The 21,944-nt window shown below is 42.4% G+C and overlaps 1 protein-coding gene across 2 annotated transcripts in view; it reads right to left on the bottom strand.

Annotated features, from left to right (window-relative positions):
• The window catches only part of MSN (moesin), a 43,113-nt gene that overhangs the window by 3,732 nt on the left and 17,437 nt on the right, over positions 1–21,944 (bottom strand). Inside the window, exons 2-12 of one of the 2 annotated variants that reach the window (XM_062006396.1) lie at positions 14,952–15,035; positions 6,552–6,647; positions 5,748–6,022; positions 5,227–5,310; positions 4,746–4,892; positions 3,240–3,336; positions 2,914–3,077; positions 2,349–2,479; positions 1,692–1,852; positions 1,125–1,217; positions 472–705 (exon numbers count right to left, since the gene is read on the bottom strand). In XM_062006396.1, coding sequence (XP_061862380.1) covers positions 472–705; positions 1,125–1,217; positions 1,692–1,852; positions 2,349–2,479; positions 2,914–3,077; positions 3,240–3,336; positions 4,746–4,892; positions 5,227–5,310; positions 5,748–6,022; positions 6,552–6,647; positions 14,952–15,035 — 1,566 coding nt within the window. Of the gene's footprint in view, positions 1–471; positions 706–1,124; positions 1,218–1,691; positions 1,853–2,348; positions 2,480–2,913; positions 3,078–3,239; positions 3,337–4,745; positions 4,893–5,226; positions 5,311–5,747; positions 6,023–6,551; positions 6,648–14,951; positions 15,036–21,944 lie in introns of those variants that run through there. The other variant, XM_062006397.1, reaches the window with a different exon arrangement.

Genomic DNA, 21,944 nt, shown 5'->3' with positions numbered 1-21,944 from the left:
ACCAGAACACTGGAGTTCTTTATGAGAAAGTGGTGCAGCACAGCTCCCTCCACGCTGAGCCCTCGTGGGCTGCTCTTGGGGTTTTGCAATGAACTCCAGTCAGACAAGATGGTTACATACAGCTGTTTGATAGGAACCAGACCCAGCTCTCTGATTCACTGCAGTCAGGGCTATGAACAGCTGTCAGATGGCTGGCAAGACTCCCACAAGCAGAATACATCTGACAGATGCTGCTTTTTGGCACTGCTTGAAAATACTTCACTACTTCCAGTGAAATGGAAGTCAAGTGCCAGGAGACAAGATCTACGTCTCTACTCAAATAGTTAAGCAGTTATCTGGCAGGATCATGATCCCTCTTTCACCACCCTTACCCCACTGCCTTTTTTAATATCAATAACATCTCCCAGCAGCAATAAATGGCAAGAACAGAAGCAGCACTCAGATACATGCTATCTGCTGCCTTCCTCTTACCTTCAAGTGTTTCTGGACCCGTTCGTTCTTCTCTGCCTCAGTGGTGCGCTGCTCCTCGCTGCGGTCCTTGATGGTGGCCTCTGACCGCAGCTCAGCGCTGGCTTCTGCCGCGTTCTCATCCTGCTCATCATCATGCTCATTCTCAGAGTGCATGGGCTCAGTGACGTGAGGGGTACTCATGGCAGTCTTCAACTCCTCTTTGGTCTTTTCTAGGTCCTCCTGTACCATCTGTGCCTGTAGGAGGGCATGCCACAGTAAGTTTGGCAACATCATCCTGAGTGCACGAGACCTCTTGCAAAAACACTGCTTGGTGCTTGTGACAGGAAACCTTGCGCCTCTTGCACACTGAAGTGGTATGTTCCAAAACCACTCAGTCACAACCCTTTGCTAAACTTTCTAACACTTTAGAGACTTGAAGAAAGGTTAGAATTCATGGAAGACAGGCTTTAGGCTTAATTAATCAAAATATTTTGACACGGAGTTGCACTAAGGCACTCATTCCACCAAGACAAACAAAGCTGGGTATTTACAGCAGCCTGAAGCTTGCAAACACTCAAGTCTATAATGGTATCTAGTGCAGTAGTTCAGGCCATGATACAGAATAAAGAGCAACTCTGTAAAAAGTATTGATGTTTGCTCAGATTCTGCTTTACCTTTTGTTGCCACTCCTGGGCCTCGCTCTCTTTCTTCTGCCTGGCCATCTCCAGCTGTGTGATTCTAGCTGTGAGTTCTGCCATCTCAGCAGCCTGCAAAAGAAAGGCTTTTAGTTGTTTTTACTTGCTAAATGAAGCATTTACTCCAAGTCCTGAATAAAAACAGTATCTTTTCTGTAAGAAGAAAGACCTCCAGTAAGCTTCAGCCCCACCAATATTTCCATGATGCAAAGGAAAAAGCAGTCAAAAAAGTCTAGGGGTTTGGTGGGGATATTTTTTACTTCCTTTCCCTCCAGAGATACAGAACTCACTTCTGTTAATCCAAATCAGAAAAAAAACAATTACTGAGCTCAACACTGTTCTCAGCATCACATACAAAAACAAAGAGCACAACAATCCAGATCTGCTGTAAAAATACACTTGTATATAAATATAATTTCATCTGCTTGAGGATAAAAATTAAAGAACCCTATGACGCATCCTCACTATGTTCACAGTCCAGTTTGCTTCAAGAGCTTACATGCCTACCCTGTCCCTATCTTCCCTAACCAATTGTCACTCACTCACCAGCTGTTCCTGGGTCTTTTGTTGATCATGGGATGCTTTCAATAGGGCCTCCTTTGCTTCTTCTGCTTCTCTACGTTCTTTAGCAAGCTTCTCTGCTTCCTCTTGAGCTCGTTTTCTCTCCTGTTCCAGCTCCATAGCTCTGCGGGTCTGTTCTTCCAGTTCTGAAAGAAAAAGGGAGTGCATTTGAACAGAGATAAAGTTAAGAAGAGGCAGTAGAAGAGGAAGGTGCCCTTACACCTATGTTCTGGATGGGGGTTTTCCTTCAGAGGGACAACTAAAGGAGCTGTCCTCTTTCCTCAAATTCACATTGTAACTGAAGCTGGAGACTAAGAGCCATGCCTGTTCTAAGTCAGCAGATTACTTTCCCAGTTGATTTGTGGGGAAGCACCCATACCAAAATGACCTCCCTTAAAGGCAGAGAAACCTACAGCATGCAGCATTCTGCTTGAGCAACACCACACTTTCCAAGCAATTAGACAGTAATCACATCACAGTACTGACTGGTGTGACCCCTGTAACACTTTTTGACTACTTCCTCTACAGACATGTTTGGATAAAGCTTCTAGCTAGCGCATGAATAAACTGCAAGGTAACTCTCTACTTAAGCCCTTCTCATTCACTATGCATTTAAGAAGATATTGGAACATTTCATATTACCTTGCTGAGCTTTCTTGGTTTGCTCTTCAATCTGCTTGAGTCTCTCCATTAGTTCCTCCTTCTCACGTTCAATCTTTTCCTTCTCCTTTTCTGCCAACTCCCTCTTCTTCTTCTCATTCTCCAGTAGGGCTCTGATGAGTGGGAAGTCATAATGCAATTCCAAATTAAAAGGTACTCAGATTAGAGCATTTCCTAATGAAACCATGAGCACATAAGAGATGTGCACTACAGCATTCAGCTGATGAGCTTTACTCCAGAGGTGCCCTTTTATAAGTGCAAAACCACCTCTGCTGGCATTCACCTCAATGGCAAGTCTGCAATAGCAGTATTATAAGGGAAATCTTATACCAAGAGCCACATGAGTTCCATCAAATGGACAAATCCTTAACTCTAAGTGACAGTGGGTCACATTTGTGATGACTGCCATTTCCATCATCCCATTATATCTACTCAAGCAGAAAGCAACCTGCTCCATTTTAGGCTCAAATAGGTCACCAGTTTATCTAGCACGTGATGATATTGTGCAGACATTGACCAAATCCCGGTTCCTCAGAACCCTACCAACCTTTCCATCTGTTTCTGATGCTTCTCTTCCCGAGCCTGTGCCTTCATCTGCTGCACCTCAATGGTATCTGGTTTACGTCTACGCATGTAGAGCTCATGGTTCCCCATGCAAAGTGCCAAGATCCGTTTGTTAATCCGTAACCGAGGGGCATAGAACACAAAGTCCTTGGGACAAGAAAAAGGCAGCATTAGACATGTCCTCTCAGCATAAGCCCCTTGTACAACACACTTCGAGGCCCTAAGCTTTCTCCGCATTGCTTAAGTCAGCATTGATATTATTGATGAAAAGATTGTGCTAAAAAGTTTGATTGTAATGCTGCTTCTTACCGGTGCTTTCTTGTCAATAGGCTTGATAACAAATTTCTTGTCATTAAATGAGATATTTCTGATCTCACTCCAAGGGAACCCAATTTTTGGTGTTAGCCTGCAAGAAATGCAACGCAAAAAGAAATGAGTCCCAAGTCACTCCAAATTATTAACTAATAATGATAATATTAACAATAACAGTGTACTAAAATTCTACCAAATCTGGCCTCAGATTTTGACCGGAATTGGTAAACAAAATGAGTCATGCAAATGAACTACATAAGAAAGTTTTTCAACCCTTTTTTCTTTAAATGGAAAACAGAACTGGAGAACACATCTACATAAGGAGACTAGAGAAACAAGTAAAATTAGCTGGATAAGACTTGACAATTTCATAGAATCATAGAATGGTAGGGGTTGGAAGGGACCTAGATATTATAAATGTTAATAAGATCACCCCTCAGTCTCCTCTTCTCCAGACTAAACAGGCCCAGTTCCTGCAGCCTTTCCTCGTATGAAAGATGCTCCAGTCCCCTGATCATCTTGGTGGCCCTGCGCTGGACTCTCTCCAGCCCTTCCCTGTCCCTCTTGAGCTGAGGAGCCCAGAACTGGACACAGGACTCCAGATGAGGCCTCACAAGGGCAGAGTAGAGGGGGACAAGAACCTCCCTTGACCTGCTGGCCACACTCTTCTTGATGCATCCCAGGATGCCATTGGCCTTCTTGGCCATGAGGGCACATTGCTGGCTCATATTTAGTTTATTATCAATCAGGACTCCCAGGTCTCTCTCTGCAGAGCTGCTCTTCAGCAGTTCAACCCCCAGCCTGTACTGGTGCATGGGGTTGTTCCTTCACAGCTGCAGGACTCTGCCCTTGTCCTTTTTGAACCTCATGAGGTTCCTCTCTGCCCAACTCTCCAGCCGGTCGAGATCCTGCTGAATGGCAGCACAGCCTCTGGGGAAATCAGCCAGTGCTCCCAGTTTGGTGCCAGCAGTGAACTTGGTGAGAGTACACTCTGTCCCCTCATCCAGGTTGTTGATGAAGATGTTGAACAAGACTGGCCCCAGAACCCATCCCCGTGGAACTCTACCGGCCACAGGCCTCCAACTCCACTCTGTGCCATTGATCAGCACCCTCTGGGCTCTGTCATTCAGCCAGCTCTCCATCCACCTCACTGTCCACTCATCCAAGCCACACTGCCTGAGCTTCCTGATGAGGATGTTGTGGGAGACAGTGTCAAAAGCCTTGCTAAAGTCAAGGTAGATGACATCCCCTGCTCAACCTTCATCTAGCCAGCCAGTTACGCACTCACAGAAGGCATCAGGTTGGTCAAACAGGAATTTGTGTTGGTTTTTTTTTCGGTAAGTACATTTCACAGATCATCCTGGCAGTGTCAAAAACACAGCCAAGAATGAGATAGAAATTGAAGAGTTTAGTTGAAGACTTAAATTCCAGAAAAGATTAATTTTGAATGCCTTTACACTGGAAAGGAGCTGAAGGCAATGATGAGGAGAGGAGGTTTGTTACCTGTCATTCTGTTCATAAATGTTGAGTCCAAGAGCATCTACACCTAGCCAGAGTTCAGAGCCCTTCTTGTTCTTAATGCTGAAGTAGTTCACACCATACATTTCCAGATCCTGTGCAATTTTCAGGTACTCCAAGACAGCATCTTCTCTGCAGCATGTAAAAAGAAAGCAGATATCCCTTTTTGAGTCTAAGTCATCAGAGCAGAAAGGCACTGTTTTCCTGCATGGGCAGAGCAGCAAGGTGGCAAAAATTCCAAGCATAGTAGATAAAACTGAGTTTGCAGAGTTTGTTTTACTAAGACCAGTCAGGTGATGTGGACTAGCAAGAGCAGAAGCATGTAAACATGGTTACAATGAGCAGAATAACCTGAGAAATGCTAAGTCATCCCAAAGCAAGCCACATTTTCACATGCATTCACACATTACAGAGTAACATATATCATGCTACTTCAAACACAGTGGTTTCACACTGTATCAGTTACCTAATCATTCCTCGATGCTCCTCATGCCACACTTGAATCCTCTCCTCCCACTGATCCTTGTTAAGCTTGTGCTGCTCCAGGACTCTAGAAAGGGTACATGGGATGGTTGAGATCAGTCACTACGTTTACACACAGTCACACCACTCAACACTTCATTAAATGCCCCACTGGCACCACAGCTGTCCCACAAAAAACTTCCACGCAGTAGTTTAATGAAAAGGCTAGCAAGACACACACTAGTCAGTATTCACACTTATGACAAATGCATTCAGGCATGCTTCTCTTCTAGCATTACATTTTTGGGTTTTAGAGCTTTCTCTGTACTTCTGGTCAGTTTCTTGAGGAGCAGTAGTTAACGATTAAAGCTCTAAATGGAATGAATACTAACCCAAATCCTCAGAGAAATACCCAGCTGTATTTTATTTCAAATGTTCCAATCGACATACACAACCACCACAGACCAAAACTAACCCCAGATCCTTTAAGACAAAGGAGGTCTCAGTTTACCTAGGTTCACTTACCTCTGTGGGAGCAGCTTATCACTTGCAAGGTAGCCAGACTTGTGTACCTCTTTGTTGAAGTCTCCATATTTTGACTGGACAGCATAAGAAGCCAGAAGGACAGCTGTTTCTGGAGGGCAATAAATGTCATCGTTCAGAATTGCTTCCTTCACTTGAAGGAAGAAGAGGCGCTGTGTGATGTCCTGGATCAGCTCTTCTGCCACATCCTCTGGGTAGAACTTGGCACGGAATTTGAAAAGCAAGGGGCTTTCTTTGCGTACATCCTGTGCTGTTACCTGGAACAGAGTTAGCAGATTTTATAGCCTACATACCAAGAGAAGGAGAGCACATTGATCAGTAGGAAGACAAATATGTATTAGACAAAAAAGTAAAATTTTCTCTTGTAATGCAGGAGTGAGTGAGCAGAAAAGCAGGATTTTCACTTCCTAACTGCTAAAGGTGTTCTCATCCCTCCCCACAGGACTTATGGCAAGACACCGGTTACAATCAGTGCTAGGTAAGTTACTTTCCAGGTTTCTCTCCAATTAATGTGCTTACATGAGCACCCCATTAACGTGTTACAGGAAAGGGTAACAGATCTGCCTAGATAAATAAAAAAGGACCAGGTCAGACACTGGGACTTCCCTGTAACCTTGGAGAGGTGGCTGTGGACTGAAGGAAGGCAGCACCAACTCACTGATCTTGCAGTACTTCAAGTGTGTGGAGAGGCAAGAACAGAACCCTGACAGAAGCACAGAGATTGAATAGTCCCTTCCCTCCAAGAGAAAGGAATCCATGACAAGTGAGACCTTGAAACAAACATACCTTTTTGTTCAATTTCAGCCATGTTGAGAAGCCCTTGGTGTCCTGATACTGAAGTCCAAAAAACCACACCTCCCTTAGACCAATTGTCTTGACAACCTGGAAAAAAAGATTATTAACAAGAGCTCCATCCAGATGGGCTGATCTCATAGGTGGCAGAGAATCTGTTAGAGGTAAGCTCAGATGAATACAAAGACAACTAGTGCCCTAGCCTTCTACCTCCCCTGTTACAGTGCAAATACATAGATAATAGAGCACCTGAGAGGTATTAAGTGGGGGATGTACTGTATTCTCTCCCTCATAATCTCTATAAGGTTTGTGGCTATTTATAAACAACAGCTGGGACACTATTTTCTTCAGCCACATAAACCAATACATACATTCAAAATACAATGCAACGGGTTTCACAGGTGTAATAGCAAATTTTCAGGTATGCTCCTCAACATGCAGGCGTATGGCCCTCAGGCAAGCCATGAAACACCCTGCTAGGTTTCATCCTACTCTGGTCTGATATTTTAAGATTTATATTTACTCCACTGATTGCTGTGGACAGTTCTGTAATGAGTGTCACCATTAAAAGTTACTGCTGTGGGTAAATTGATATGTTAACCCATTGTTCCAGGACAAAGAGCCACCACAGAAATCAACTATACCACTATGTAAGCTCTCTCCTTTGTCATGTCCATAGGTGCCATGTAAATAAGAGTTAAGAAAGCTTTACAGACATACTGTAACTAGAGATAAGTGCCTCATGGGGGGGCAAGACTACTGCAGAATACTACTCTGGTAAAAAGGAGAAGGAAGTTTCTTGGCAAAGTCTGTTCACTTGGAGGAGGCCACAGCTTTGTGCCCTGGGACATGCTAGAGGATGAAGCAAGTCTTCTCTTCCACATCTCTCCTGAAGCCCCTAGGAGTTGTTCTCATACTAGCAAACAAGGCAAGTACCTGCCACCTCCATTACTAGCCAAGGAAGGGAGAAGACACTTCTGTTTAGGTCAGCACCGTAGTACAGACACTGTAAACTGTTTTTATACACCACTCACCCTTCAGGCTTGCTCACAGCTACCCTCCTTCAACAAGGCTCAAGAACTGGAGCAGGGCAAAAGCCCTGCCCAGGGAAAACCAGCTGATTGATAACCTTGTCTCCCCTGCAAGGTAAATGGAGGTTTTGTACTGCCTCATCCCATATTTTGATTTCTCCCTAAATGCCTACTTCCATTTGAATTACTTTCCTGTTGAACCTTAAGGATGACCTCTGATCCCTTCCAATGTGGTCTCTGGCTTTGGCAAGATGCAACACCAATTTCTCACATTCACATTACTAAACCAGATTCTTTAGGGCTTGGATCAGACTTTCCTCTGACCTTACAAATGCAGCACTACAGCCCTAATGCCTTTCAGGCGCAAGGCAGCTCTCAGTAGAAACACACTGTTAGTAACACAGAGACAAAATCTACAAAAGGTCATCAACTCAGCCTGTTCTCACTTGGCTACGAACTGGAGAGCCAGCCTAAAGCCCCTGCAAACAGTGGGATGGGGGGCAGATCAACCTTCACTTGTGTATCATGCAGTCGGACACACACAGCCAAGGAGACTTTCATACCAGTTTGCTGTATACCTTGAAAGCACATTGTATAAGGAAGGGACATAAGGCTGTTCCAGCGCCCAAGGAAAGCTGTTCTGGGCAGCATTAACATTTGAATGGGGTGGAAGTTCCCCCCTCTGCCACATGTGCCTGTCTGCCTCACTTCCATTTGTCAGCAGCTTAAGGCTGTGAATTCAACAAGCTGGACTGCCAGTAAGGAACTGAAAGGCATCACACTGGGGCCCTGCACAAAAGGGTTTTTATTCCACAGCAGAAGTCTGCACAGCAATGGCAGTGACAACAACAGCCTGGACAGAGAAGAGACAGCACAGCACAGAACATCATGCCCCCTGACTCCTACTGAATCAAACTGAAATTGCAGCACAACCCCTGGTGTGGAAATTTCACAAGCTTTAAGGCAAGGTATGTTGGGGCTTATTAGCAGGAGCATAGATGTGGCCTGTTTAGCCTGTACCCTGAAACTGCCTCACAAGTAAATGCACATGACAGCAGCCTCTGTTCAAAAAAGGGCAGGAGGTATAGTCCTCCTCCCTCCCACCTCAGCCATAGCACATTATAGTGGATTTAATTCCATTTAGCAATGGAAAAAGCATGAAGAAACGGCTTTCCACAGCTGCAGAGTTTGGCTGGCAGTTAGCAACTCAATTGTGTTTGGGGGTGTTCAGCAGTCAGAGCCCTGACAAACTGTGAGACATTCCAAAAAGCAGTTACTGGCAGTGTCTAAGGATGGAGAAGGGCTGGCACACAGGACAGGAGAATACATAGTACTGTTCAAAACAGAACACTATCCTTAAATATCTGAAGTTTACACTCTCATCTGGAGCATTGACTTCTTTTCTCTGCATGAGTGAGAACATTAAGTCAGTCCCTGGGTCTTATTTAGCCTGCAGTACAAAGCTCAGCCTGCAACTGCCTTAAACAGCCTCAAAATCTAGCTGTTCCACAGTACCCTGACCAGTTATGACAAAGCTCTTTATCAAGTACCATTAGCTTAAAATTCCACTTAGTAAGCAACACAGCCTCTGGGGGAAAATATGCATTTCTGGTGATTCTCACTTCATCTTCTGGAGACAGTCTGAGTGCACAGTAGTACATCTTTTTTTACTTATGTTCAGAGAAGAAACACAAGGTCTTCCAGGCAACTTTTTCTCCCACTAACTGTACATTTTCCAGTTCTGCATGACTCCTCCTGTCCTGCTCCTCAAAGCTCACCACCCATCTCCCTCTAAACTTTTTCTTGCCATTTAGTGTTGCTCCACAGCAAGAAGAGAACCATAAGCAGCATCTTAAATGCCTATTTAAGCCTTAAGATTATGACTTTAGATTGCCATCACCCCAGGAAATACAACATCCCATTGGCAAACAAGTGCAGATCCTGCACAAAAGCACTAGCTATACATGGGCGAGACCAAAGCATGCAAGCAGAAGATATTCCACTCAATCAACTTCCTGCACCCAAGGTCAAAGCTTCACAGGCTACACTACAGCACAAATTTGTCTTGACTCTCACCTACTGTCCTGGCCAAAGACAAAATGGGCACCTCTCCCTTTCTACAGTGGGCATGCTAAGTGCTTGGCAGAGAACACCTAGCAAGCCTTACTGCTAGAGGAGCTCTGAACTGGTGCCACACCTGCAGTTTCATATGCCACAGTCAAAAACAACTTAGAACACGGTCTTCCAGGCACCCTAACTTAACACTCAAGATATGGCTGTAGATGGGAGATGAATATTCAACTTGTTCCTTTTCCATTTGGCTGGTTCTTCCAGAATATAGATATATTTCTAACTTTCCCTTCCAAAGTGCTAAAATGCCAGAGTGCTAAATGACAGGATGTTCTTTGAGTTTTTAAGCTTATTATAGTTTGCCATGGAACCACTTAGCAACAGCCAGTCCGTTTTGGTTCCACTACTGCTTTTATAGAAGCCAGTAAGTTTCCACATGTTCCTGTAAAATTTCAGACACTTTTCCCTACCATTCAACCACAAGCCTTCATTACACAAACAAGGCTTCTAGGGTTTGCTGGAGAAACCAGCCGCTATCCCCAGACTTGCTGCTTTCTACCATGAAACTGACATAGTAAGTTTTCAGTTCAGTGCTTTCATCTACTGGATCAAGTGCTCCAGTGCAGTTTCCTACACATTTAAATACTACTAGGTAGGACCTTACCAAAGGCTAATAGCTTCTCCAAAATCTTCCTCCTCACAAAGCTTACTTTACAGGCCATGAGAGACTAGTCACATTTATTCCAGACACAACTCAACTCAAATGGAGTTACTCAAAAGTCAGTAAGGATTTGGTCAGCTTGTGCTGTAAGGTTCAGCAACCATGAAAGAGGCTGACAAAGTGTTACTCTACAAATCCATTAAACTCACTGTAGCCCATAAGCAAGCCAGAGCAGGGCACACAAACTTGGAATATTAGGAGCTCTGGCTCTTAAAGCAATCAGTAGCATTCTCAAGAATTAGAAAACCTCACCAAAACCCAAAACTAACCCACACTGCAGTACATACAAGACTCAATCCTGAACATAAAATACAGCATGAGTGACTAGGTTTAAAGTGAGCAGAGATGCTTATTGTTACAATTTTAACCCATAGCTGAGCACACTTCTCTTATATGCTTATTTTTGAATCTAAAAGCTCAAAAACCAAGAACATATCTCTTTGGAAGGTTAACTGCATGCTTGCAGAGTCAGGGTCAGAGTCAGAAATTACAGATATCAAAGTTTTTCTAATGTCACATTTCTCTCTAAGCTGTGACTTGGCTTCACAGTTGTTAATTGGACAGAGATCACCTTTATTAAGATTTGGTGCTTTTGCCTGCTCCAAAGGCTTATTCTGATTTCCAAAAGCTAGCATTGGAAGGACTGAGCTTTACTGGGTCAACTATAGGCTCAGAGAGCACTAAACACATTACTGTTCTGGAGCTGGAGAAATGGAGTTCATATTAGATTGGGGAAGGAAGTAGAATCATAGAATGGTAGGGGTTGGAAGGGGCCTTTGAGATCATCTAGTCCAACCCCCTGCAGAAGCAGGTCAACCTAGATCAGGTTGCATAGGAATATGTCCAGGTGGGCCTTGAAGACCTCCAAGGAAGGAGACACCACAACCCCTCTGGGCAGCCTGTGCCAGGGCTCCCTCACCTGAACAGTGAAATAGGTTTTTTCATATTTAAATGAAACTTCGTGTTCCAGCTTCATCCCATCAACCCTTGTCCTTTTGATAGCTACAATACAAAAAAAGGGATGTCCCAGCCTCCTGACACCCACCCTTCAGATATTTGTAAACATTAATAAGATCCCCCCTCACTCTTCTCTTTTCTAGACTAAACAGCCCCAGTTCCCACAGCCTTTCCTCATAGGAAAGATGTACCAACCGAACAGTTTGGTAACTGTAACTCATTGTTAAGAGGACTCTGATGTGAGGCCTATCAAATGAGTAGAGATGCCCATCCAACCAAACTAGTATAGCAGGCAGCTAAGACTCTTCCACCAGAAACCTGAAGGCACAAGTTGCTCTGAAGGTGAGTGAAAGAACAAGGTCCCAGCAGGACCCAAGGTCAAAAGTTATCACAAACCAATTGAGAAGCTGCTACATACAGCATGTGGTTATATTTATTCTACATTTAAGCACAACAGGGGGACACAAATACTGCCTAAATGTTACTGAAAAAGGGTAGCAACATGCACTAAGGTAGCTATGCAGCAGGAGCTTCCTTTTTTCTTAACTTAGAACTGACAACTCAAAGCCAAAGGGCATTCTAGAGCAAAAATATGCAGTGTCTCTTAATTTTTCTGTGAATGGGTCAAAAAAAAATCACAACTTACGCCAGAAGGACAATGTGCTGCAACAGCAAAACTGTAAACTTCCTTTGTACAGAAACTGTTCTTTCCCCTCAAAAGAGTATTTATGAAGTTAGATCCTTTTTCAGAACCACCATCGGGCAGAAAACACTAGATTAGCAATTCCAGGAGTACAATACAGTTTAAGAGAGCTGGAAAATTAACAGTCATAACTTTGTTCTTCCACACCCCATCATGAGACCCAAGACAACCTCATCAGGATGGAAACTGAGATAAGTGAACTGATACCACTCAGACAGCAGTCGCTGCTCAGTCCCCATTAGCAGGGAGAATATCTCTGAACTAGCGCTCTACAGGAACTCATCTCCACAAACAGCTCAAAACTCAAACATTTGAAACATAACGGGTATCTGGCAGTTGATAATATATTCAAAGCCCCATCTCTATATTAAATCCATCAAGTTTAGCATTTACTGTTAGCTCACCAGAGGCTCTCATGTTTTGGTTTGGTATTCAGTTAACTCTTTATGCAAAGTGCAGTAATGTTTGAGCACAGACAAACAAAAGCAAATGGACAAGTCTGACTATAAAATCTCTTCAACAGAAAGGAGTCTTGAATTTTCCATTTAAAAAAGATAAACAGACTGATGTGTATCTGCATTCAGAGAACAACATGAAACATTTCCTATTGTGGTAGGGCAGCAACAGAAGCTGACATTAGGCTCCTCAACCACCAACACAGTAGTCTCAAAAATTCCTAATTCATGTTGGAGGCAGAAGATTTGACACCCATGCATCTACTGCCAACTCTCTACCTTGCTGCTCCTCACCCTGGGAGAGGAGTAGTCTTTCTATGAACATCTCTGTGGTGGTACTACACTAACACCACCTAGCACTGCTGTGATAGGTCTTTGACTAATCTTATAGTCAGAGTCTGGACATAGAATCATGGAACGGTAGGATTGGAAGAGACCTTTAGAGATCATCTAGTCCAACTTCCCCTGCAGAAGCAGGTCAACCTGGGTTGCATAGGAACATGTCCAGGTGGGTCTTGAAGACCTTCAAGGAAGGAGACTCCACAGTCCCTTCAGGGCAGTCTGTTCCACTGCTCCCTCACAGTAAAACATTTTTTCTTATATTTAAATGGAACTTTGTGTTCCAGCTTCATCCCATCCAATGAGGCTCTAGGACATTCAGTTCAGTATCAGCCCTACTAGGAACCAATACCATCACCACCACAAGAAAATCTTGACTACTAAGCAGTATAAAACAGTTTAATTCTTATTCCAGAAAGTGTGATATATTCATAGTATAAAGATATGGTGCCCAGCAAACATTTTAGAAATGGCAAATGTTTAACACCTAGGTTCAGACACTTCCCCTCCTCACCTGCCATAGTTCCTCTTTCAACTCCACCTACGATTCAGCTTAGCTGAAGTAAATGCTGCCTCATTTACATTATCAACTTAAATGTTGTTGCAGAACAGAGTTTGTTTCCTCCCTTGGCAAAGCGATTACTACTGAAAACACAAACCAAGACTTCTGTTTAGACAGGTGCTATGTGAAACATCCAGCAGGCAGGACAAGGTACAGCTGTTCAAGAACTTGACTCAAAGGACTGAAATCAATTACTAAGACATGGAGTGTTCCCATACTGGAAACGTGATCAGATGCTTCTCAGAGACAAGTTGTTGAAGTCCAAGTCTGCCACCACAATGTCAATTTGCAGCAAAAGCTGCTGATGGCATAGAGCTGACTGAAAATAAAATCATATGCAGATTATAAACTACTACTGACTTCAGTAGTATCAGTTCTTAGCACTTAGTGCTTTTCTTGGACAAGAGATATTGAAAAATCATCATGGGAAGCATCTACATCAACAACACCCCTTCCAAAAAAACAGTTCACCCTTTGATGAGCTTTGGAGTATGAGTATGTCACCTCAGCTTCACCAGTGTAAACTACCATGTGGACTCTGTGCAGAATCCACCTTATACTTTTGACAATCAAAAACTGCCAGATTTAAGACCACACACGGCTCAAATATGTAGGAGCTACTATGTAGTAACATACAGACAGCTGATAAACTACACTGCAATGCAGAACTTTCCTGAAAGTCTTTCTGAAAGGGTGCTATTTTATCAAAGCCTAGCATCTCACTCTACTCCCTTTATTTCAGGGCTGGGCTGCAATGAGCAACATAATACCTAGTGTTGCATCATCCGAGTATGAGACAAAGTAGCAGTTTGTGGTAAATTCAGTTTGCTGACCCCAAATAGCAGATTTATATGGGTGGGCTAGCCCTTAAGTTTCTCTCTTCATTAAGACACATACTACCTAGAGTTGGCACCAGAGTGCTTGGCACTACTGAACCACATCCATATCCAATATAACAGATCTGGCAGTTGTTTCATCTTGTCATTAATCCAAGATTCATTTTACCCTTCTTTAAGATATGAAGTTACTGTTCAGATTTTCTTCCCAGTAGCAAACCCATGGCCTGCAGGATTATGGCAGAGAAACACAACTTCTCTTGATTTATCTTGGGGTCTGATGGGAGTATAGACTATCACTTCACTTGCACTTAAAGGCTGCAACAACATCTGAAACACTGTTAAGCCTCTCCTGTTTTACAGATCAACTACTCTTTGAAAACAATTACATGATGCAAGTAAGCCAACCAGATAGCTGTCTCCCTCACAAGTCTTATCTTATGAATTATGACTGCAGACATCTACCGTTTTCCAGTTATTATGAGCTACAGCAGCAATTCAGTTCATTAGAGTTAAGAGTAACTCCTAACACATTCTTCTTGAAGATAAAAAAAGGTGGTAGTTTTGAAAAAAAATAAAATCTCTTACTATTCTGAGTTCTCTTGAAGTTATACACACTGTCACTCATCTTTTAAGTCTTTCTATTAAGTCAAGAGCAGAACAGCTTCTGAATCTCATAATCCATATCAATTTCAGATCTTCTGCAGTTCCATCACTTACCTGATCAAAGAGTTGCTTCCCTGTAGTGTTGGGCTGGATGGCAAACTCCAGCTCAGCATCCATCGTAGTAACACGCACGCTGATCTGAAAGATGGAAAATAGCATCACTACAACATATACTCTAAGGGACATCATGCAACAATGAAAACCAACATTTGCCTACAGACAGAGACCACGTCCTAAGCTTCCAGAGACTTTACTTAAAGCCAGCAGTTAAAGTCATCTGATCTTCAAGCAGTGTTCTCAGTTTCCCTGTAGAGTATAACTTTCCTGTTTCACACAGTAAGAGTCTATTCTGTCTGCAGACAGGAGACAAGGATGTCCTCATGTGTTATGGCAGAAAGAACACATGCTGAATTATCATATGCACTACTATGTGCAGACATGTCACAAAGTTGTACAAGTATCTCTATATAGTTGCTTTCCAATTATTTAAGGGAAGTGAAAGATCTAAATGCTGCAGAAATTGTTTAGGTGTGATTTAATACTGCAGTCAGATTGCACAATAATATTAGCCTTAGATGTAAGATCATGAATGGTCTTCCAGAAGTACTATTATATGATGCACTATCTTGACAGCTTGTTCACACATGTGTAACCATTCAGTTTTCACGTGGGAAAGCGACAAAAGACTGCAGCAAGGAAATTTGTAGTTTCATCATACAGAAGCAGGAAGACACTCATACATCTTCCACTAACAGTTCTCATGAACTCAAGTCAAACAGAGGCATTTCATCTCAAAGATTATTGCAAAATTAGCAAATAAGTAAATAGCAAATTCCATTCACAACTCCTGATCATTACTGGAAAGTGTTTACATCCTTATAGGTAGGTAAGAACACTCTTACCTGAACACAGATGCCTTAACTTTTGACCAAAGTAAAGTGTTCAATTACACCAATTTGTCTGAGAATTAATTTATCTTTTCATACCTATCAACTGAAGTATTTCATAATTTATAAACACAAGCTGCAGATATTTTAGATCAAGCTGGTTTAATGCTTCTCCAAAGCAAAGATTCAAAACTTGAAGTTGTACAGATGACATTTACAGTGCACCAAACCCCAACCACACAGATCACACATTCATATAATCCTCCTCTCGTCATCCAAACCACAACAATAAATGTTAATTTATTTGCTCTTCGGTGCAATCAACACTCTTAGCACATTGCCCAAGCCTTCCAGATGTGAGGGTAATTATGTTGTAAATAGTTTTCATAAGAAAAAAAACTCAAACACACATTAGGACTAGAAGCTAACCACACGACACCAGAGACCAAAAAAACCTAGAGTAGGCAGAAAAGTACTAAAGGAACCACTCAATGTTTATACGCTCACTGGCAGTTCTGATCCCTATGTTTTTACCAAGTATATGGACAGATTTCACATCTTGCTCTTGAGGTTTCATAAAAAGCCTAACTGAGCCTAGGCACACCACCATTTTGTACTTAATATTTCCACATGATGAATCTAAAGGTTTTCTTCATTTACAATTAGAATAAAAATTAAGCACATTCTGTAAGAGATTAAAAGTAGGCTTAGCATACCAACGTTGAAGTCAAGGCGAGTTGCAGTTCTAGTTGTTGCGTCCATAAAGAATGTTATTTACACATTAATGGAGCAAAGATACCATGAACAGACAGGAATAAACTGAGTTTGAAACACTCTGAACCTTCTGACACAATGAAGTCAAACTGAGGAAAAAGTATCCCACAGAAGTAGCAAGGAAGAAGTAAACGATTTAAACTCATAAGAAATCAAGCTCTGTTTAGAGGTAGCAGCTTTCAATAGCATGCAGTTGCCTTGACTTCTCCTGCTTGACTTCACAAAACTACTCTCCTCAGATTGTAGATGTTGACAATTGACTCACTTCACAGCGTTTTGGTAAACCAGGAATCCAGTTGTTTGCTAGAACAGCACAATGCTCTCAAAAACAGCTTTGCTACTTCTACTTGGAGACTCATCTACTAGAAAGAGTACTGGCTTGTAAGCCTGACTTGCCCTGCACATGTACCACTGAAAGCAAAGATGCTGTAAGTCATGTCTTAGAATGAGAGGGGTTACAGTAAATATGCCATTAAGCAACAGGTTGCTTTTTGTTCATTTTATAGTCTTTCCCGTTCACCAAAAATCAGCTCCCGTGAAAGAAAAATGGTTTTTTTGCTCCACTGTTTATGGATGCAGCTAGCTGCTCTTATCTCATTATCTGCATAAGTGCTTGAACCATGAAGTATCTGAGTACAGGGGAAGCATCATAAACCGGAATCGAAACCTTTGGGGCAGCTCTCTGCAACCTGTGCCCGAGTAGCCTTTAAGCTATTTGGAGCAACTCAGATCTTAAATTTTATGGTAAAACTGCTTCAGTAGGTTTCCTCATAATTTATGCAGAATACTGATTTGTAAGACTCACATCTTTGTTAGCCTAGTAAAATAAAGCCCCATGCTGGAACCAGCAAAATTCCTTCATTATCACTCACTTCAGTCATCTGACCAGTTATCATCCTTCAATTAGTACATTCAAGGGGGAAGGACACACCTTTTTCCCCATGTAGTCAAGATGAGTAGCAACCTAAGATTTAAGAGCAACAAAATCTTTAATGGGGTCTGCACTTGCAATTTCAGCCTGCGCTATTTTAGAAGACAGCATGAGCTAAGATACCACAGGAAACAGGCTTGTGCTTTAGAGAACCACACCCTGGCAAGCCTGGCTTCCCTGAGCCCAACCACATTTTAACACATTCAGTAGCATACTGCTGCAAACTGCCAGCAGACGGAGCTGGGGAAAGCAGGTCCTGGGCTATATCAGTAACAGTTTACCCCTTGGTTTTGTAGTATTTCAATACTTGGCTGAGAAGTTCACAATAAAACTGAGCTTTGTTAAGCCTCATTAGTGCAGAAATAACATACAGAGAATTTTTTTCCCCATATGGTACCAAGGCAAGTTTTTAAGCCACTTGTTGTGAGCTGCAATGACAAAGTGGGGTTTTCACTGTTTCACATGGTGTGAGGCACTGATGTCCATTCCCAGTTAGCACAGAAGAGGCCTGACTATACTTCAGAACAAATGCAGCTTTACGAAGTGTTTTGTTTCAAGAACCTGCATATTGGGACAAAAAAACTAAATCAGTTCTTCTAACATGAAAAAATGTTTGAAAAATCAAGCACTCAGGGACCTCCTTATTACTGGCAAGTTAGCTGCACTGTTCTTAAAGTGCTCTGCCTACAGCTTCAAAACTGTTATAATCTCTACCTAACAAGTGCCAGGCCACTGCTTGCTTACCTTCATCCCATTTATTCACTTGAAGTCTTACTTTTACTAAAAATCACTTTACTGAGGCATTCACAGCCAATGCTGCCAAACACAGATGTTACACAAGGGTTACACAACAAAAATGCTACACCAGAAGAATACCAGCATGATCCAGTCCCATTATAGTTTAGCCTCTTCTGCTTGCTTTGTCCATCAAGAATAAACCATTTATCCAGTTCACAACCAATGCTTACTCTAAGAAGAGTCTCTAGATTAATTAGCATTAAGCTTTTATACTTTGTATTCCTAAGCCACCTAATGATGTTTTCCTGTGTTTGAGGGCTGGCATAACCATCAACATGTTTACCATTTGAGTTGCAAACAGTATAAAATGCTCCTCAGTAAGATAACCAAATGCACTGCCAAGCACATAAAAACTAGCTCTTTTAGTCCAATCAGGCAAGGTGCAGTCTGCTGAGATGTAAGGAATAGGAATAAACACAATGAGAGGAGGTTGCTCACCACCAATCAGATCACAAGGTCCAAAGTGGCAGCACTCATCCCCAAGTACACAACACTCTTTTTCCAAAAGATATTGTTAGCAGTAATTTATACTCAAATGCTATTTAAAGCAACTCAATTTTTTCATCACAGCATTTATAGTGAACTCACTGCTACATCCAAGTGATGCAGCTAGTTCTGCTTAGATCTTACACTAGAAGTTTTACCCTACTACATGGCCTCTAAATAGCCTTCTTTTGACTTTAAATACATTAAATGATGATGGAATGTAATGTTTTGCATACCAACAGCTAATAAGCTTCCAGAGGAGGACATATCGCACACTCCAAGAAAACTCAACTATCACATTCCAGCAGACAAATTAACACTCACCAAGTTAAAAAAAACCCTCCAGAAAAAAAATGTCCATATTTAACTGATTCATTTCATAACAGCTACAGGAAACAGCTAGAAACCTAGCAACTCTTCCTCTTCTTAATGTGAGGTAACTACCATTGTATTACCAGTCCGAGCACAGCTAAAGATTGCCACTACCGGAGCATATGAAAAAAGAGCTTCCTGCTGCCAAGCACAACGTTGTGCTGGTGGGGAGACTACCTGCACAGAGTGAATCTCTCACATGGAAGAGACTGTTCCAGCCGCCAGAATAGCTGCAGCCCAAGAAAGTTCCTTTTGACAGGCAAATGCTTTCAGAAGCTATAGGACACCACTGTCCTCCTCCCATGGCATTTAGCAGACTACAGGAGCAATCTTCATTGACAGTGGTACTAGGCACTTATTGCCAACACCTTTTCAGAAATTTTAACATTGCCCATGTACTTTGAAGTCTCACCTTCTGCCTCTGTAAAATCCCCAATAAATTTTACTAGCAGCAATGATTATCAGTTATCTTCCAGGTTTCTGAATAAGCCTTACTGATATCCTGCTTTAACTACTTCCTAAGGTGAAAATGTGTAGCTGCATATGGCAGGACAAACAGGAAAGACTGATACCGTCACACTAAGTAACAGATGCATTACTCGCACTAATGACCCATCACGCTGAGCAGTACAAGAGGTAGAACACAATTCTCTTTGTCAGAAGTTGAGACAGGAACAGAGTACTAGGAAATGCTTGTCAAAATAATAGGCAGAGTCAGCACAACAGTACCAACCTCTACAGAACCCTGACCCCAAGCTAAAGTTTCTTTCCACCCTAGATTTCCTGAATGCATGGAAGTTGTTACACCCTGCTGGTCTGTAGGTTTCAGGCTTCATATATTCATGGTTCCCAGGGTCAAGTCACCAATCATACCATTTCTGGAGAAAATAGCATAAGGAAAAGTCATACTTTATTGTTCATTTGACTGTTACAGAACAGAAGTATGCTCAGTTAAAAAGAAATTCCAAGCCAACCTTTACAGACCTCCTATGCTATTAGGGGGACCTGTTCACCCAGCAGTTACTGCAGGTAAAGGTACTTAACTAACACCATGAACAGCTCTGACCATGAAAGTACATCAAATCCAGCTGGAGCTGCATGAACTCAAGATCTCATACAGCACCCCAATAATTGAAAAACCTTCCCAGTTCTGGCTTTCCACAAGATTACCAACAGCATAGTAAGTATAAGGAGACATGTTTCCCCATCCCTTAAAACATGCAAGTGTTTTCTGGAGGTCAAACACTCCTCAGGGCTACACTTTGCTTCCCACAGTGCTAGCCAGACAATATTGTCCCCACTGCAAGGACGGGAGCCAAATGCCAGCTTGCAGAGTGTGTACCAAGGCTTTGCACAGTCTTGGAAGAGCAGCAGAGGTAGTGTCTCCCACCTGCAGCCCAGCAATACTCACAGACATCTGGCTCCTTCCTCAGTGCCAGCACACTGCCCAAAGAGCCCCAAGTCCTCCGTGTCAGGGTGAGGCTGGACTGGGTCATGTGAAAGCACTTGCAATTTCTAAAGAGATTAGATTTAATTAAACCAAGCCCCCTTCCAGCAGTCTTAAAGGGCCTTTTCATACCTCTAAGCTCATCAGGGAGCAGAACAGCAGGCACACCCCTGGCACCAGCTCTGGCCGTGCTGCACTGCAGCCCCCAGAGAGAAAATTAAGCCTCCCAACAACTCTGAAGCTTTGCAGTCCTGTTCACCACCCTCCTCCACACTCAGCTGGGAATAGGTACTCCTCATTTGACTGGAGCCACAGTGAGGCCAACGAGGCCAAGAAAGGCATCTCATTCCGCTCCTCTACAACAATGTCATTGAAGTCACCATAATATAGTGGAGGACAAAGCTTGCCCACCTTCTATGCACTCCGTACCAGCAAGTCAGAAGTATTACTTATGTGCTATAGAGTATCTGTTATAATATTACCCTTACAGTCACTGCCTCTTGGCTTTGTTTTGGTACATGACTGCAGTCCATAGCAGAAACTCACTGTTTAAAGAATCCCTAGTGATTTTAATGCAGAGCCTGATAAAGAACAGATGTTACAGAAAAATTGGACTTCACTGCACATGCACTTTTAGTCATCTTCAGATAAAAGAAAAAAAATGGAGAGAAGCAAAGATTGTTATCTGAAAACATTTTACCAGATCCCCACAACTACTGTAAGAGGGGGAAAAAATGCACTTTCCCCACCCACCCCTTGTTCACTTTGCTCATTTGACAGCACAGCATCTAAGATTGTTTTGCAGAAATAGTATTCTGTTATTTAGTTGGAGCTATTTTTAATGTCATTTCTGATAAAGCCAGACAGATACCAAGTTGCCTGTACCTTTCAGCAATACTAATTATGAACACATCTCACTGTGTTATGTTAAGACATAACACAGGGCAGTCAGCTATAAATTGTGGATCAGACTTCTGAAGGCCCTGAGATGCCCAAGGATCTTGCAGCTACTGCCTTTCTTACACATTAAGTTACCTCATGCGTCCAACCACCATTTAAAACTAGCTCAATATTACAAGCTTCAGACTACTTGACAGGAACATAACATACATGGATGTCATTAAAGCACAAAGAATGCCATCTGTAACAGAGTCAAAACCAAATAGTAGCTTTACATGAAGTTTACAGTAAATTTTCATCCACTGCTATCCTGAATTCCAAAGCTCAGTGTCATCCGAGGGAAATTTCAGCTAGTACCTATAATAAAACTAAATTAAAAGCCACCTGCAGAGAGAAGACAGGCTTCTCTAAGTACCCAGTGACAAAAGGACCAAGGAACTGGATACTCCAGT

The sequence above is a fragment of the Colius striatus genome, chromosome 13 (assembly GCF_028858725.1).
Source record: "Colius striatus isolate bColStr4 chromosome 13, bColStr4.1.hap1, whole genome shotgun sequence".
Lineage (NCBI taxonomy): Eukaryota > Metazoa > Chordata > Aves > Coliiformes > Coliidae > Colius > Colius striatus.
Note: the sequence above shows the minus strand (reverse complement) of the source record. Positions and strands in the feature narration are given on the sequence as shown.